At 43.2% G+C, this 18,433-nt stretch overlaps 4 protein-coding genes across 4 annotated transcripts; 2 read left to right on the top strand and 2 right to left on the bottom strand.

Annotated features, from left to right (window-relative positions):
• Nucleotides 1-4: 4 nt before the first annotated feature.
• Nucleotides 5-6,758, bottom strand: LOC117788842 (inactive rhomboid protein 1). The gene is made up of 6 exons (XM_034627731.1): nucleotides 3,361-6,758; nucleotides 1,555-1,896; nucleotides 1,221-1,475; nucleotides 895-1,152; nucleotides 538-828; nucleotides 5-474 (listed from the first exon to the last, which is right to left on the bottom strand). Exons 1-6 carry the CDS (start codon nucleotides 6,727-6,729, stop codon nucleotides 187-189), a joined length of 4,803 nt encoding a protein of 1,600 aa, XP_034483622.1. The 5' UTR covers nucleotides 6,730-6,758; the 3' UTR covers nucleotides 5-186.
• A 1,425-nt stretch (nucleotides 6,759-8,183) lies between these two features.
• Nucleotides 8,184-8,911, top strand: LOC117787494 (GSK3-beta interaction protein). The gene has a single exon (XM_034626038.1). It carries the CDS (start codon nucleotides 8,278-8,280, stop codon nucleotides 8,719-8,721), a length of 444 nt encoding a protein of 147 aa, XP_034481929.1. The 5' UTR covers nucleotides 8,184-8,277; the 3' UTR covers nucleotides 8,722-8,911.
• Nucleotides 8,788-11,326, bottom strand: LOC117787493 (ATP-dependent RNA helicase Ddx1). Its single transcript, XM_034626037.1, has 4 exons — nucleotides 11,230-11,326; nucleotides 11,112-11,163; nucleotides 9,374-11,046; nucleotides 8,788-9,315 (listed from the first exon to the last, which is right to left on the bottom strand). Exons 1-4 carry the CDS (start codon nucleotides 11,243-11,245, stop codon nucleotides 8,870-8,872), a joined length of 2,187 nt encoding a protein of 728 aa, XP_034481928.1. The 5' UTR covers nucleotides 11,246-11,326; the 3' UTR covers nucleotides 8,788-8,869.
• Nucleotides 11,327-11,799: 473 nt separating this feature from the next.
• On the top strand, nucleotides 11,800-16,625 carry LOC117788113 (guanine nucleotide exchange factor subunit Rich). Its single transcript, XM_034626782.1, has 2 exons — nucleotides 11,800-11,950; nucleotides 12,028-16,625. The coding sequence occupies exon 2, from the start codon at nucleotides 12,052-12,054 to the stop codon at nucleotides 16,306-16,308; it is 4,257 nt and encodes a 1,418-aa protein (XP_034482673.1). The 5' UTR covers nucleotides 11,800-11,950; nucleotides 12,028-12,051; the 3' UTR covers nucleotides 16,309-16,625.
• Nucleotides 16,626-18,433: the final 1,808 nt, after the last annotated feature.

Genomic DNA, 18,433 nt, shown 5'->3' with positions numbered 1-18,433 from the left:
AGTCGTATAAACAAAGAAATCGAGTGGTTCAATATTTATTTTATTTGTAATTACTGATCACGATACATGCAATATTTTAAGACTATATGTGTAATTAAGTAGTTACATGTGTTTTTTTATTTTTGTGCACTCAATTAATTGTGCTATTGTTACATGAAAAGATATCTATTTAAGTACTTGGAAGATTTATAGGCCTTTAAATTGTGTATCATTCATATGGGCGATATATTTGTGATTAATTTGAGGCGCCTTGGCAGTTCTGTCAAGAGAGTCGTTATTCTTATCTATTAATCGACCAGGACCTGGAGAATTGAAATTGGTTTTGATCTTTACTGAATTCCTATCTGGAACAGTGTTTTCCATAGTTTTATAAATGCTGTCACTATAATTTATATTGTAGCTGAATGAACGCGTATATGATCTCCCCGGCCAAGGTTCAGCAGCCTTCTGTCGTTGTGCCTCCGGATAAGTGTGCTATGAAGAAGAAGAAAATGTGGTACAGTATTCAGAATAATATTGAATATCAAATAGATTTACCGTGATACTATTTCCTTCAGTGAAAGCAACACTATTCCGAATTATGTCTTCGGAGTGATGATGATAATAATATTGAGGCTTTTGTGTCTGGGAATATCTCCGTGTGCTGCTCACAACATCGCCATTATGGTGTCCGATATTGCTATTTGTGGGACTATTATAGCTGTTACTACCAAATATATCATCCACAAAATTAAATGAACTAAACTCGCTGGGATATATGTAAAAAGTCGCTATTAAGGTCGCGTATATAAACAAATGAAACAGTATGCATGTCCAAATTAGATTTATCTGCAATTATTACAAATAGTTATTATGATTAGTTCCATTTTAATTAAAAACAATGTTCGAATTTACCTTCTTTTTACGTCCGTATTTGGTAAATGTGGTAAACGGAACTAAAGATATCGTCAAAAATGCTCCGCATGCAACTCCGGCAAGCAATCCGGCGAAATTAAGCTGGTATGGCAATGTGCCAATTCCAAATAGGATCGTGCACAAAAGTAATAACTTGAACAATGCCACATATGGTTTATGTAAGTGTTTCCAATGCATCAATATAAGCAACGCAATTAATGCGGATACTACGCCACAAAGCGAGGCAGAAGGTCCAACCTGTTAAATAAATGTAATCCATAAAAATAGGCTTAAGTATGAAGCATTTAGGAGCATAGGATACTTACTTCTGGACGATGTGGTGCTAACACTGCGCTAGTGAGATTGCCAACCAAGCCGGACATAATGTAGACCACAGCAGTTCGCAATGTTCCAATTAATCTCTCTAAATCAGCCAAGAATAAATGCTGGAAAATGAGAGTAATTGCCAGGTGGAAAACACCTGCATGCATGCAGAGAGACGTCAGAAGTCTGTAAAATTGGTCTGGAATTTCCACTGAGAAGAACGGGAACATGCCACAAACGTTATTTAGGCAGGAGATCTGAAAAAATAGGAAACGAAAATTTGTAGATTAAAGATGGGTTGATTTTTAATTGATTGATTTGGGTTTGCATATTTACCTGCGAACAAAGCGATGCTTCTTCATGAAAATATCCATTGACGAAATCACAATATTCTCGAGTCGTAATTCGACATTCACCATAAAGACCGGTGCAGCATGGATGTCCAATTATTTCACAGACCATATGCTCTGCCGTATGATCTTTATATCGATAGCGTTGTGAAAATGAATTGGTTTTCCGACAAATAGGCCATTTGGTAATGTCATCAGGCCATTCGTAGGGAGCAATAGATGCAGGTGCATCGCAAAATTTGGGATCCAAACCGCACACAGATCCGGATATACGCCCTCCAGGGCCGGACTCTCCAGGTGACCACTTCTTCCAAGTTGATATGGATTTCTAGTTATAACAAATATGTTTTTATCTTTATATAATAATGCAGTCCTGAGAAACTAACTCTTAAATTAACTGGTCAGATTGGGTTTTCTAATATCAAGCTTTCCCAAATTCTTTTTTTTTTTTTTGAAAAAGTGTCAATGGGACAGTATGAAAAAAATGGACAGTGATGGAAAAAAAATTGAATTTTCCAATTTTGATGCAGAATCAAAATAGAGGCCAAATAATAATAAAATTGACATTCCGCAAGGTAATCGGTTGAGTTTTGACAAAAGTATGATCGTTTGAAGTTTTTGAAAAAGCGTCCATGGGGCAGTATGGAAAAAATTCATTCATCGAAAATATGAAAAAAATGGACACTGATGGAAAAAAAATTGAATTTTCCAATTTTGATGCAGAAGCAAAATAGAGGCCAAAAAATAATAAAATTGACATTCCGCAAGGTAATCGGTTGAGTTTTGACAAAGCTATGATCGTTTGAAGTTTTTGAAAAAGCGTCCATGGGGCAGTATGGAAAAAATTCATTCATCGAAAGTATGAAAAAAATAGACAGTGAGGAAAAAAAAATTGAATTTTCCAATTTTGATGCAGAAGCAAAATAGAGGCCAAAAAATGATAAAATTGACATTCCGCAAGGTAATCGGTTGAGTTTTGACAAAGTTATGATCGTTTGAAGTTTTTAAAGAAGCGTCAAGGGGGCAGTATGGAAAAAATGGACAGTCATCGAAAGTATGAAAGAAATGGACAGTGATGGAAAAAAAAATGAATTTTCCAATTTTGATGCAGAATCAAAATAGAGGCCAGATAATAATAAAATTGACATTCCGAAAGGTAATCGGTTGAGTTTTGACAAAGTTATGATCGTTTGAAGTTTTTGAAAAACCGTCAAGGGGGCAGTATGGAAAAAATGGACAGTCATCGAAAGTATGAAAAAAATGGACAGTGATGAAAAAAATTTAACTTTCCAATTTTGATGCAGAATCAAAATAGAGGCCAAAAAATGATAAAATTGACATTCCGCAAGGTAATTGGTTGAGTTTTGACAAAGTTATGATCGTTTGAAGTTTTTAAAGAAGCGTCAAGGGGGCAGTATGGAAAAAATGGACAGTCATCGAAAGTATGACAAAAATGGACAGTGATGGAAAAAAAAATGAATTTTCCAATTTTGATGCAGAATCAAAATAGAGGCCAAATAATAATAAAATTGACATTCCGAAAGGTAATCGGTTGAGTTTTGACAAAGTTATGATCGTTTGAAGTTTTTGAAAAACCGTCAAGGGGGCAGTATGGAAAAAATGGACAGTCATCGAAAGTATGGAAAAAATGGACAGTGATGGAAAAAAAATGAACTTTCCAATTTTGATGCAGAATCAAAATAGAGGCCAAGAAATAATAAAATTGACATTCCGCAAGGTAATCGGTTGAGTTTTGACAAAGTTCTGGCAGTAAGTAGTACTTAATACATACTGTTGGGTAAAGTCCTCGTATGGAACAGTCCGCCTGTGAACTCTGAACGCAACCGGAATCATCATTTCTTATGCAACAAGCTGTCTCACGCTCCTGCCTTCTAGTTTTCGTGAGTACGTCCATTATCTTGACGTCCCGTCGCATGCAGGCCGCAAACTTTGCACCCATGTGAACCAAATCATTATTACGAGGACCAATCCAAAGATTGCGCTGTTCAACGTGCTGTACTGTCTGCAGGCTCAAGCTGGTCACTAATACTTGTCCGGTCTTTTGCTCAGATCCCAGTCCGATCGGTGCGATGCCGTAGCACACAATGGACAAGAATAGCACAACAATTTGTACGGTATTAATCCAGTATGTGAAGAAAGGTCGATGGTCCGTGCGATCATCGAGATCATTGACTGAGAAATATTTGATACGCCGCATTTGAGGACGTCGGGAATTCTCCAAGACTCCGTCTAGCAATTGTGCAGTTATTCGAGTGCCTCGATTAGTCGACGACACTGTGAAATTGGATGTGCGAAGCGCGGCTTGACTCTGTCCGGAATTGCTCAAATTAATTTGGTTCGCCTGGTGCGTATGAGAGTCATGGGATCCAATTAAATTAAGATCACTGCTGCCATTTCCACTACTATTCAGTGCCGACGTGCGCCAACCATTGTGATGTCGCTCAGCCATATAGACTCCAACTCCGGTGTCCACTCCGACTCCGACTCCCAGTCCTAATCCCATATTCGCAGTTTGATTAGCGGTTTGCTTATTTGTTTGTCGGCTCAAATCGGCTCCTTCATCATTTGTGGACGCTGCTAAGGACACTTCGCAGGGATTATCAAAAAAGACTTCATCCTCGATAAGCGCCGCTAAAGTATCCGCAATACACTCGGAATCCATATCCATTTGATGCCGTTCGCCATGGTCCAAATCTGCTCTGCCATGAACGTGGATGGGAGCAAAGCTACGTGACCATTGCCGATGGCGTCGATTGATGCAGTTGCCGTTTCCGTTTCCGCTGCCATGGCTCGTTAGACGCTTGTTAAATATGTTTATCAAATAACTGATACTCGTCATCAACATGTGGGCCACTGATGCCTTGCGCTCCACAAACTCAGCCGCATTGAAATCGTTGTTGGCATTCAATTTGCGCCATCTACAAGCTCCGTGCAGTGACATATCAATATTTTGGGTATCCTGAGCTGGTAAAATATCGGGACGGTCTGGTGCACAGCTATTTGGCTCACTAAGGGCTCGCTGCGGACCAACACCAACACCATTGTTGGCGCCACCAATATCACGGCTATCATTTGGCATGGGTACATTGTATTCCAACTCCGAGATGGAGTTCAATGGGCCAAATCTTCGAATGGCCAGACGTCGATGCCGTCCATACCAAATGGCATAGTCTGCAGCTTCGGAGCTTGTCTCCACGCCAAAGAATCGGGCAATCTCCCGTCTCACATAAATACTAATCCGCTTCTTGCATGAATAGCGATAAGTCTGCTGCTGTTGTTGTTGCTGCTGCTGCTGTTGCTGTTGTTGCTGTGGTAGAACTTGCAACGATTGCTGCTGCTGCTGCTGTTGTTGTTGCTGTTGCTGCTGTAAATTCTGCATTTGATTCTGCTGCAATCTCGGCGAGCTGGACAGAAGCTGAGGAGCTGCATACATTTGATGTTGATTCGCTTGTCTCTGGAATGTCATTTGGTTTCCATTGTCAGCAAGAAGTTTCGCTTGCTGTTGTTGCTGTTGTTGCTGATGTTGTTGCTGCTGTTGCTGTTGCTGCTGTTGCTGCTGTGTCGATTCGGCAATTGTTACCGGCGAGAGAGAGATTGAATTTGAATGGGTTGCCATCATCATCTCCTGTTCATGATACTTTAGTTTCGTCAAGTCATTGGCGGCTGTCACTTTCATGGGTACATGTGGCATGGAAACTGGCACGGGACTAATTGGTCCTGTTGTTTGGGTTGTCTGATGTACTCCAGTTGTCCGGCGAGTTGTATTGCAGTGTAAACAGGTGCCGGTACTATCTTGACCCTGAACCTGACCTTGACCTTGACTGATTGCTGGCTGTAATACTATAATGGATTCGGCTTCATCGGTATTGTTGGCAGTGGATCGAATCTTGCTACAGGATCCGACGCTCTTCGTTGTTACTGCTCCTGTCGATATAATCGGGGAACAGATGCCAGAGGCAGGTGCTGGAAAAGATACAGATATTCCAGATGATGCTGGCGATGGTGAGGGGCAGGGGCAGCTGGATGACGATGATGAGGAGGATCCATTATTACTAACATTATATGTTTGAGCACTCTTGGAATGGCCAGTCTCCTCATTGGGCAGATGACAGCACTTGACCCGATAGTTATATGGCAATGGCATATTCACGTACTGCGATGAGACGGGAAGAGAAGAAGTTGCCACGCAACTTGTCGATGCTGCCGACGTCATCGATGTCGATAGAGATAAGTCCGTGTAGAGCTCACTAGCCAGAGGTGGCGTGGGCACGTACCGCTTAACAGGTGTGTGAACCGTTGAACCCAAGTATCCGCTGTAGGCATCGCACTGCACCTTGGCAGGTGGCAGGAAGTAACGACCTGAAGAGGCACTCGACGGTGCCGGAGATGACTGATTCATGGTGTCCATCATTTTTGCCTTCTGACCTGACATTGGCTCCCTGTAACGCTCCAGGCGGTACTTGGAATTGGGTGACATGACTCGTTGATGCTGCTGATTGTATTTGTTGTGCTTATGCAAAGTAGAACCATTGATATTCTCCGCACTGGTCAGAGCCATAATGCATGGCTGGGACTTTGCGCTCCCCGAATTACTGGTGCAAATCGAGGATGCTGAGTTTGAGGATGACAGCGGATAGACATGAGCATGGGTGTGAGCATGAGCTTGATGCTGGAAGTGATTCAAGTTTAATTGTTGCATTTGGTTTGTCTTGCTCTGAGATTGAGATTGGGTATGACCATGTGAATGTACGTGGGTGTGTGCATGAGTTATGTTAGATGACAAACAATCGCTATTGGGAGCTGGAGATGGTGGCGGTAGACAACCGTTTACTAACGCATCGTCGAACTTCTCCAAGGGTGGTATTGTTAGTCTGGCTGATTGTGGCAGAAATATTTCATTTGGATGCGGACTAAAGCGACCTGTTGACGATAGCTGCATGGTACTTGATTCTCCTCCATCTCCTCCATTCGGCTTGAGCGACAACTGCGGCTGATAATTCAGCGACTTCCTTCGCCCGCTGCAAGCACTTCCAGCATTCACGTTAAGCGAATCGCATTCAATATTGCTGCCGCTATTGTTATTTAGATTTCTTCGCGGATTTGCGAGACCAATGGGCGTTTCACCTCCAACAGGGTTCATTTAAAAAACTCGTCTTTTGAGCGTCTCGATCTTGAATATTTCATCTGAAATAGATATAACAACGGAAACTCAAATTGTTTTCTTAAGATGGGTATATTCCTCACAAAAGAAGGCATGGCAGATTCCAAAAAACACATATACATATACAGTTAGTCAAGTAATTATTTTGACAATATATATCATCTTTTATTAAAAAAACTTCTTTATTAATTTATTTGTTTTTTTTTTTAATATTATAAAAAATTAAGGAAGAGAAATTAAATTAATCCTTTGGGCTTCACTATTTCTAAAACTACAAATTTAATATTGTTTTTTTTTTTAGAATGAGTACAGGGTCTCTTAGTTTAATCGATAAAGTCCTTTTACATTGAAAACTCTTAAATTTTGAGTTTCAAGTGGCACGCCATGCCTCCTTCTGCACATTTTTCTTAAAACTCACATGCCCATATATTTGTATTTGTTATTAATTATTTTTCATTCAAATTTAAAATCATTTTTCATTTAAACTTGTTCTAAAATTTAAAAGCGACTCTAATAAAACATGAAAAACCCAAAGAAAAAGTTATTTTATCCAAAATTAAATGTACAAATATTTTATTTTATCAAAACAATTGCTTGACCAACTGTATGTATGTACATATGTATGTGTCGGTGTGAGCTGAGCGCCAGGTATCCTCCAACTTAATCACTCTTGACTAGTGCGGTCCTACTTAATATTTATTTAAAAAAAGTATTCTTTTTATACTTAGTCCGATTATATATGTGTACATATATGCTTATACATTTTTTTTGCTAACTATTGACATACAGGTGTAAAAAGTAAATGAAAACTGTTTGGCTAATGTATAAGAATTCGTTTTCATCGATTTTTCACATATGAACACTTTTCTCGAATTTTTTCCACAGCTTAGAATTGTACATTTGGATGAATAATTATGTTTGCCACTCTACCTATCTTTGCTTTTGGTTATTTTCCTTAAATTTGTATCCATTTTAAACATCCGTTTGTTGCAAAATCATTTTTACGAAATAACGAGCACAATAATTCAAATCGTACTAAATGTATACATATACGTAAGTATGTATGTTTATACGCTTTCTCGCCATTCGCCTAAAATACTGCTATGCCATTTACTTGGTAAATATACAAAAGTTTCTGTATCACAATGCGCATGCACGAGTAGAAAACTCGTATTTTTGCATATTTTTATTCAAAGGTCGAACTTTGAATGCTTAAATAAAGTCAAACATTGGTATAGCTGACATTATTATGTGCCAGAAAATGTAAACCATAAATAATTTCAACCTAAATCGATGGATTAATTTAATCAAGTTTAAATGTATGTTTGTGAATGGGTGGCAGCTTTGTTGTTTTTTCGTTGCCAGGTGGCAATACAAGACAGAAAATCATCGTTATTTCTTATCGGTATTCTTAGTCGATAGTTTTGCTCTCTTCACAGCTGTTTTAAAGCATAAAACATGTTGCGCTTGTAAAATCGAAGAAAAATTTAAAGAGCTTAATTAAAACGGAGCTAGATCGTTGGCAGCATGGAGGAGAGTGACGAGAAAGAGTTCAACTGTATAGACGAGGCGAATGCCATCATAGATGATGTCAAGGCTCACGTGGCCGAAATAGCCATATCTTCCAAATTGGACAGCAGTGCCACGCAGATCTATCTCAATATCCGCACCATTGAGAGTGCCACTTGCTGTGTCCAAGTGACTAGCCGAGGATTCAAAATAGTCTCTTCACAATATGACACTATCGATGAGGACAAGGTACTGAAAGCTGCACTGCTGGATAACGATGATGAGGGGGAGCCGGAGGAAGAGGAGATATTTGAGACGCCATATGCACTGCTGGACAAGATCAGTCCACGGTATGTTGAGTCGTTTGGTAATCAACTCTGCCAACAGTTGCGGCAACTTCAGCAAATGCGCACTGAATTCATTGAAGAAGACGAAGAAGAGGAGGAGGAGGACGACGACTAAGTGGAGGGGATTCCCCGATAAACAACTTCAACCTGAGGCTGTACTCATTAAACACAATATTTGTAATGTTAGTTTATTTATGTATTTTATGTGTATTCGTAACCATGAAAGTATTTCGGATCGTGTAGCAACTCAAAATCGAACCACTCTAGACTTTTAAGCGTTTCAAAAATAAAGATTGTGATTGCAATTCCAAGTCGGTCAATTTGCGTACGGTTGGGCCCAGTTGCTCCACATGATCCTCGTAGCCAGTGCCCATATTAAGATTCTTCTGGCCATAGACAACTTTGCCATCGAAATCATTGACCGGCACATCCATAGACTTATCCACCTGTTGTATGGTTATATTCAGATGATCCTCCACCTCGGCCAACAGATTCGGTTCATTGTACCAAATGCAACAGCCGCGTACATCAGTCAAATTGGTGTTTCTGCAATTGCGTCCACGAGTCTTGCACCACTCACCGTGGTACCAAACCTTCTCCGGCACCGAGGACACTAGACTGATGGCGAGTCCCATCCGCTCAGCGCGACCCACGCGTCCAATGCGATGTACATAGTTGGATTTATCGTCTGGTAGCGTTATATTGATCACTGCAACAGGGGGATTATTAAGATTTTGTTTAAGTTTACATATTAAACTGTTACTAACTGAATGGTAATCCTGTAATGTCCAAACCACGTGCAGCCACATCAGTGCAGATTAGAAATTTAACCTGCTGCCGCTTAAACATTTCCAGATTTTGTTTGCGCTCCTGCGGCTTTCGATCTCCGTGCAAACAGACGCAGGAATAGCGTTGTCCCCCTTGATGGCGCAGATGCGTCTCCAGGTTATCGCAGTCCTGTTTGGTGCGACAAAAGATAATGGCACGATCCATTTTATGCTGATCTATGGCCTTGATGCAGTACTCCCCCTTCAGCAACTTCACAGCCTGGGATAGCGTCTCAGGAGATTGAACTGTAGGATGAACATTGTCCTGATCGTGAACGCCATCGGTGGGCACAGGTTGACGCAGATTCTGCCAACTGCTGTCAGTCTGTGGATCCACCATGCATACCACGTGATGCACTGTCTCCGGCACAGCATCTTCGCCCTTGAGATCCACCCAGGTGGGAAAGTGCATCAAGCGTTCGGCCATCTTTTTCACCTCAAAGGCATGCAATGTCGCAGAGCAGACAATCATCTGCAGACGACAACCATCACTGGTTATCTTGGGTATTTGCTTGTGCAGTCTGTCAATGAGATCCGTGTAGCCTTGCTTTAAAAGTGCATCCGCTTCGTCCAGCACAAAGAAGCGACAGTGCGTCAGCTGCACAAAACCGCTGTTAATCAGCTCCTCCAAGCGACCCGGTGTGCCCACGACAATATGTATACCCTGCTGCAGCTGCGCCTTTTGCTCCTCGAGACGAACGCCTCCAATCAGTAGCAGGGATCGCACTTCGGGATTGCTTAGATGCAGCTTGAATTTCTCTATTTGATTGTAGGTTTGCTCCGCCAGTTCGCGACTAGGCTCAATAATGATGGCTTGAGGAGCATTAGGTGCAGGCTTAGAGGCAGCTGCGTTAGCTGCGGGACTGGCCAGAGGATTGGCTTTGCTGTGTTCCGCATCCGCCTGACAAGCAGCCACATAGCCCTGTCCTGGTGCATACTTAAACTCAGTTTTTCCAAAGTTAAACAACATTTCGGCATTCTTCAGCACAACAGCTGGATAAAATGTATCATTGCGTAGATTTTCGGGAATTTTGAAAGCTACACCCAATGACACGCCATTCTTCGTGAAGCTCACTTCCAGGCGCTGCAAGTCCAGCAAGCAGCCGACGACATCTGCCTTGCCAAAGGCCTCGCCGTAATCGTCAAACTGCCGATTGTTTGATTTCTTGCCTGTGCCGCCAAAGCCGAAGCCATAACGACAGGTGCCTAAATCCAAATTGGCCATTTGGGTGGACCAGCCTATGCGGCACAGACCCTCATCGGTAACCGTTGCCTCGTAATAGAACTTGACCTTGCCATAGACGCCAGTTGTGGCACGACATCCGTGCCATTCCTTGAACTCACGCGATTGGCATCGCAGGCCATCCGGAGTCACAGCTAGTGCATTGGTACGATCAAAAAAGGACATGGTCCATGGAGCAGCAGCACCGCCAGCTCCAGTCCTGCCTTTACCAGTCTTTCCCTCCTTCAAATCACGCAGCGTTTCCCAGACAATCTGAAGAATGGGCAAACAAAATGCACCCGTTTTGCCGGAACCCGTTTCGGCTGCCATTAGTACATCCCCACCACCCAGTATTAATGGTATGGCCTCCGCCTGCACATCCGTAGGCAAGCTGCAAGCAAAATTATATGTTAATCATACAGAATCAATTGAAAAATATAACCATAATTAACTTACGTCCAGTCCAACTCGTCTGTCGCTTTGCCCAACTCGGGCAGAACACCAAACTCTGCAAATTAATTTTTCTTTATTACTGAAAATCATTGCCTGTCACTGCAAATATTATAAAGCTCACCTTCAAATGCAGTCATCTCACTGGTTTGTTAATAAATATCTTAAAACTAATTTATTTATTTCGTTTTTCACTCTGACAACCGGCTAGAGTGAAACCAAACGTTGCCACCTGGCCCAAATGATGACACCCTGTTAAATTGTCTGATCTGGCAATATCTACAAATTTGGGTCAAATGTCTAAATTGGTATCTTAATTATTTCCACCTTTTTTTTCTGACAATTTTTTAATTTTGAAGCTAGCATTTTAAAAATTTTTGCAGAGTTTTCGTTGGATTTTTCTGTATTTTATAATATATTTCTCAGAATAAAATTTTTAACTTCTCTCCCCTTTAAATGAAAAGCTTCAAATCTTAATTAATATGTTAACCTTTATTTCATGCCATTTTGAATTTTAAATTTTCTTAAATTTTTTTATTTATTGCAAAGTTATGGTATTTTTAAATTTACAGTACCTTACTTTAAATTTATCGCTAGATTCAGCGACATGGCGCCAGCGACTATTTTGTAATGTTGCCAACTGACTTACATTTTAAGTGCTGTGAAACGTCAGATGCATACATCAGCTGTTTGACAGTGATTTTGTGACATTATGCAGCACTAATATTTGTATACGCGTAAATCGTAGTGATTTTTTTTATCTACTTAATACAATTGTTTTGTTAAAGTGCTAATTAGTCAATAGACATGTAAATTTCGTCGTATATTTTTTAGTTAACTCAAGTGTAAGTGCTTAACACATGCTATGACTGTGTTTAATGTGTGATTAATTGTCGTTAACATCCATTTTGCATGTCCGCAGCAATTTGCTCACTGGAGAGAGAGGATGTACTTCCCTTTGGGCTGGCCAAAGCGCGTCAGCCTTGCGCTGCCGGGTGAATCGGCGCACATTCGTCACATTTGTTGTGATGCTGTCAAAATACTCGTTGCCGCCGTTGGATCGGATTTTGTAGGCATTTGGTATGCGAATCCCTTGCTGCCCATTGCGTACTATCGTCGCAGTGTCGAATCTCTGCAGCAATACGGTGGCAATCATTTGATTATATGGAAACCCGACTCCAGGCAGCTGGCAGTGTTAACGGACACCGGCTCATTGCTGCTGTATCAACTGGATTTTGATGCCAATGGCAGTGGCATTTTGATGCAGGTGGATCCGCCTGCAATGAGCCTCAAACGGGATTCAGCGGAGCTCTTCATCAAGGAGAATATTCCACGTTTGAGCTTGCGCGAAGTGTGTTGCGTTACCTTGGACGCCGTCATCTCCACAGTGTGTTGCATCAGTTTAAGTGAGTTGCTTTTGGCGACGGAAACATGTGAGCTGCTCCGTGTGCAGTGGTCACAGCTGGAATTGGGGGCAGAGGAACTGCAGCCGTTAGCAGTGATCAAACTCCGCGACATTCCATTCTACGTACAACAACAGCAGCAACAACCCGCTAACTATTTGCCAGCTATCGGCAATGCTGCCTTTGTGGCATCTCTGGAATATTCACCCTTCATTGGCGGCTGTGCGGCTGTTTTCAGTGATCAGAGAGCGGCTTTTCTGATCGCGGATCATCTGCGATTCGAGACCGCGCACATGCACGGCTGCTGGGTTCCGGATGTCTCGGATGCGAGTGTTTGCAGCGTGAATCACAAGTTTAGACTGCTGGCCTATGGACAACAGAGCTCTGCAGTGGCTGTCTACGCTATAGATGATGCCTCCGCCGGATTGGAATACTCACACAGGCTTATGTTAACCGAGAATGTTTTGCCTGGCAGTCTGGGAGCTGTCAATGAGTTGAAATGGAGTCCCGATGGTTGTGTGCTTGCTGTGAGCTGGACAAACGGCGGACTGTCTCTGTGGAGCACCTTTGGAGCTCTGCTAATGTCTACATTGAGCTGGGACTTTGGACTGCATGTTGACTTGCTAAAACAGAATCCTTTACAGCTGCGCCGCTTGGAATGGTCCACTGAGGGCTATCAACTGTTTATGACGACCCGCGAGGGGGAGAACAATGTGCTCCAACTGCAGTTTGTGAAGAGTGCTTTGAGCATGAATCCCTGCATGAGTGCACACTCCCACATTCTACTGCAGGGCGACGATTGCTTGTACATTAATCAGGGCGATAATCTGGAGCAGACCTATGGCAATACCAAGTGCACGTTTCCCAGCAGCGCTGTAACCAATAATGACGACTGCCTCGAGCTGAAACAAACCCCCAACATGGGCAGCATCTTGACCGAAAGCAAATATTGGACGCTCCTCCAACTGCCCCTCAATTATGCGGCAACCAATTGGCCCATTCGCTATGCAGCAATAGATGCAGCAGGATTACATGTGGCCGTGGCTGGACGCACTGGTCTGGCGCACTATGCAATGCTAACCAAGAAGTGGAAGCTCTTCGGAAATGAGTCACAGGAAAAGGACTTTGTCGTCTCCGGCGGTCTACTCTGGTGGCAGGGCTTCATTGTGATGGGCTGCTACTCGCTGCTGGATCGGACGGATGAGCTGCGTTGTTATCCCGCCGAATGCAAGCTGGATAACCAGTTTGGACATAAGCTTCAGGTGCGCGCACCTGTCATCAGTTTGAATGTATTCAGAGATCAACTGATTGTCCTCACAGCGGATGGAATCGTCAGTTTGTTCCACATGCATCGCCAGTCGGCGTACATCATAAATATCGAGTGCGCCTATGAGTTGGATGTAAAGAGCATATGCATCCATCCCGCTTGCATTGTGAGTCTAACTGTGACCAATCTCAGGAACGAGCTGAAGCCACAGCAGCAGCAACATCAGGCGGAGGCGGAGACAATTGTGGTGAATGTCTGTGGACGCATTTTGATGATACAAAGGGAGGATGCGGCACAGCAGGTGCCCAATACGCTACTGGCCACCTGCTTGGCCAGCTGTGTGGAATGCTTTTGGCTCTCCCACAATCTGGAGCACTGCGCTATGCGGGATTGCCTCTGGTTATACTCTGGCGCTCATGGCATGCGCGTCTGGTTGCCAATTCTTCAGCAACGGGCCGAACAAAGCGGCGCACAGCGTTTGCATAGCTTCATGTCTAAGCGGATTATGCTGAGCTTCCCTCTCAAACTCTATCCACTTGTCATACTCTTTGATAACGTCATCGTTTTGGGCGTGGAGAATGAGAGCACTCTATATACGAATGAGAGCAATTCACATTTTGCATTGCCATTCGCCTTGATGGAACGAAAGTCTCAGGTGTATCTCCATAAGGTGCTCCGGCAGTTGATCAAGCGAAACTTGGGCTACTCGGCCTGGGAGATTGCACAGTCTTGTCGCAGCCTACCATACTTCCCGCATGCCTTGGAACTGTTGCTCCACGAGGTCCTTGAGGAGGAGGCCAGCAGCAAGCAGCCCATACCGGATGCACAGTTGCCCAGCATCTTGGATTTTATACGTGAATTCCCTGTATATCTGCAGACGATTGTGCAGTGTGCTCGAAAAACTGAGATTGCCCTCTGGCCCTATCTGTTCAGCATGGCTGGAAAGCCCAAGGAGCTGTTCCAGTTGTGCCTGCAGGCGGAGCAGCTGGAAACGGCAGCCAGCTACTTGATAATTATACAGAATCTGGAGCCTTCCTCAGTGAGCAAACAGCATGCGAATATGCTGCTGGATATTGCATTGAATCAACGCAAATGGGAGTTGGCCAAGGATCTCATACGCTTTCTTAAAGCCATTGATCCCAATGAGATTGATTCTCCGCGCTGTTCCATGGTATTGAATGTGAAGATTGCGCCACCTCAACCACAAACTCAAACGCAGGTGAATCAAAATGCAGATGTCTTCAATTTGGTCCTGGGACCAATTGCAACGCGGGAGCGCAGCTATTCCACCACAGTCACCAGCAATTTACCCAAGGATAACAAGCAGCAGAGCGTAGCGGCGTCTGTGGAGCGTAGCGAGGCACCCAGCGGTGGCAGCAGCACCGCACCAGCGTCTGTGGTGCGTCGCAAATCCACCAAGGAACGTCAGCAGCGTGAAATCTTTTGTATTGATCTCATACTGCAGCGTCATGCGCGCCAATTGCTGCAGCACCACAAGCTCCTAGACTTGGGCTATATGTGCGCCTATCTGGACTTCCATCTGGTGAACTGGCTTACCCAGGAGGCCACTGGCGCTGCCAAGCTCGACAACATTGCTGCAGCACTCCAAACGCTTCATGCGGAATTGCAGCTGCCCAGTCCATTTCCGCCTGCTGCTGGACGGGATGACTTTGCCCAGCTGCGTGGAACGCATCGCCAGACAGCGGCAGCTGGAAGCTCATCACAGACCTCCGAATCGGGATATTTTAGTCTTGCCCCGCAGCTGGAGTCGCCGCAGTTGCAGCCCTGCATCAAGGAGGAGGAGGAGCTGCAACTCAGTTCGCTGCCAATGCTGAAGAACCGTTCCAATTCACAGTTATCATTCGATAATTTCCGTTATCGACGCTTGTACTCATTGCCTGCCTCGGAGGATGACAACAGCGATGTGTTGGCCACGTATCTAAACGATAAATTGGCCATCAAGTTGCGTTATCTGCTGCAGCTCTTCATCGAGGCCAATTGCACGGACTATGCCCTGATGCTGTCCATTTTGCTGCAGGATGCGGCTTCCATATCGCGCATTGTAAATGTGGTTATACGTAGCGAATCTGTGGGCGCCTGTAGACGAATTGAGGCTGCACTGAAGCAGCTGAGTCAATGCACCTTCGATAATGAGGGATCACTGTACCGTGGCTTTGTGATGACCTTGCAGCCGCATATTTATCTTCTGGAGCAGTACATACAGTCGCTGGGCGAGTCGCCAGACCTTGATAACGGCGATGATAACAATGAGTTGAACGACGATGCGACGTCAGTGCTGGAAAACGATGCACTGGATGGTTCCAACAATAATTTTGTGCCAAAATCCCAGCAACTGCCAAATGGCAATCTGAGGACGTCGGAGCAGCGTCTGACTCGTCATGCCAGCCTCGAATCTAAATCAAAATCGAATGGCAACCAGGCCAATCCCTCATCAACGCAGTCCACGCCCACCCAGCAGTCCCTGCGTCGCGGTAGCCGAGAGGCGGGACGTGATGGCTGTCGTCTTATGTAAACACACACAGGCATTGATAGAATTTATATACTCAGTGCGTATACGTAATATACTTACATATAACACATATTTGTAATCGTGTGTTGTGCAAACTATTTTTTATTTGTTGGTTGGTTGGTTGGTGTACATGTGTACCGTGTAATTGTTGAAAACTTTGTTAATTGTAAGCCAAACTCACACAGACACACAACGAAAGCGTGAATTGCCGCGGCAATTAATTGTATTAATATACGTATACGTAATGTAATTCATAACTTAATAGATGAAATTTGCTGCAATATTTGTTAATTAAAAATTTACAAATTATCTACACATAATTATACAAACAACAAATATATTTTTATTAATAAAATGCAATTGGATAATGCATAATAATTATCTATAAAGAGCAATGTGTTCATTTCTTGCATTTCTATTATTTTAAGATGAAACACTGCTTGGCCATTGATAGGATCCGAATGAACTGCTTGCTGCTCGCAGACAATTTTGGAATTACGTTTTAAACTTGCAAAACTAAACAAACCAACTTAAAAAAAATATATATATTAATTAGACAGAAAACAGGCCAAATAATAATTAATTTAAATACCATACTGAGAAGTAATTTTATTTACCGAAAGACAAGTCATACAGCGCGTGCTTTTTTGTAATTTATAATTGTAATTTATAAATAGGATAGATTTTCGAAATGGTCATGCTCGCCCATATGTCTTTAGTCTTGTTCAGCTGAAGTTGTTTGAAAATTAGGGTCAAATCTATTCGATCAAAAACACTGCGGCTTAGCCATTGTTACAATCCAAGTGAACTGCTTGCGGTTCACAGACAATGGCAAAATGGCAGCTTCTCCATTACCACTATGCATTGCACACACACAGACACACACACACACACACAGATGTATATGTACATATGCACAACTGCCAATTGGCCACATGTGACTTTTGTGGATACTTTTGGACCGTAACTCGTGGCTGCTGTAAAAGTTAATCACTGTGACTGATTCATTACGTGCGCTGCTTGATTTGGCGATGACTCCGTAATACAGGTTGCTAGTTGGTAGTTGTAGTTAGTGTTGTCTGTTCGCTGTGTCTGTTGCCGTCGCTGTGCATTTCCACTTTTCAAGTTTGTGCAGCGCGATTCGCACAATTGCAAAGTTCGACTGCAACCAAGTTTCCCCGCTGCTGACATCAACAGCAGCAGCAACAGCAACAGCAACAACAGCAACAGCAGCAGCAGCTTACAATAAAATCGTAAACGTAAGTGCTTACAAAACGTAATCACTGTAATGTTACGAGAAGACGGAGACGTGAACGGTAACGAGCAGCGGCAACAACAACAGCTAAAACAACAACAGCAACAACAACAACGGCAACTGCAGAGGCAGCTAACGTCATAGAACTTTTCAGCTGCTCTCAAACGTCAAAGCCCCTAGGGAGCAATACATACATATCTATTGTATATATGTATATCTATGTTTGTGTGTATGTATGTGCATATGTATGTTTGCAAGTTTTGCAAACTGAATGGCGTCGGCGTCGGCAACAACGCAGAAATTCGTGTATTTCGCATCCGTTGTCGCCGACAACAACAGACTACTCATGCCGACTTCCATCTTGTTGTTAACGTAGCTGTTGCTGTTGTAAAATAACTATTGACGCTTCAGTGAAGAGGCAGCCAAAGTTATAGGAGGTAGCCCACACATACAAACATACACCTACACACCCAATATACATACATACATAAAAGCATCAACACCAGGCACATTGCAACGGAAGTCGTCCCCGTCAAGTGCGCGGTCTGCAGAAATTGTTAAAAACTTTTGCAAATTCTTTTTTTTGCGGACTACAGGAGCAACAACAATAACAACTGTAATAATAGCAACTACAACAGGATGCTAGGGCATGCCGCAGACAACAAAACCACCGACAACAACAGCAACAGCAACAACAGCAACAACAGCAACAATATTACAATGTAATCAACAACACCACATGCGACGGCCGTTGGCAGTCGATGCATCGCCCTGAAAAGCAGCAGCCAAGTGTCTGGTATACCACTCAAGGGTTAAGCAGCATGCCGCAGCCTCAGACATTGCCTCGTTGTAGTTGCTGTTGTTGTTGTAGTT

The sequence above is a fragment of the Drosophila innubila genome (assembly GCF_004354385.1).
Source record: "Drosophila innubila isolate TH190305 chromosome 3L unlocalized genomic scaffold, UK_Dinn_1.0 0_D_3L, whole genome shotgun sequence".
Taxonomy (NCBI): domain Eukaryota; kingdom Metazoa; phylum Arthropoda; class Insecta; order Diptera; family Drosophilidae; genus Drosophila; species Drosophila innubila.
Note: the sequence above shows the minus strand (reverse complement) of the source record. Positions and strands in the feature narration are given on the sequence as shown.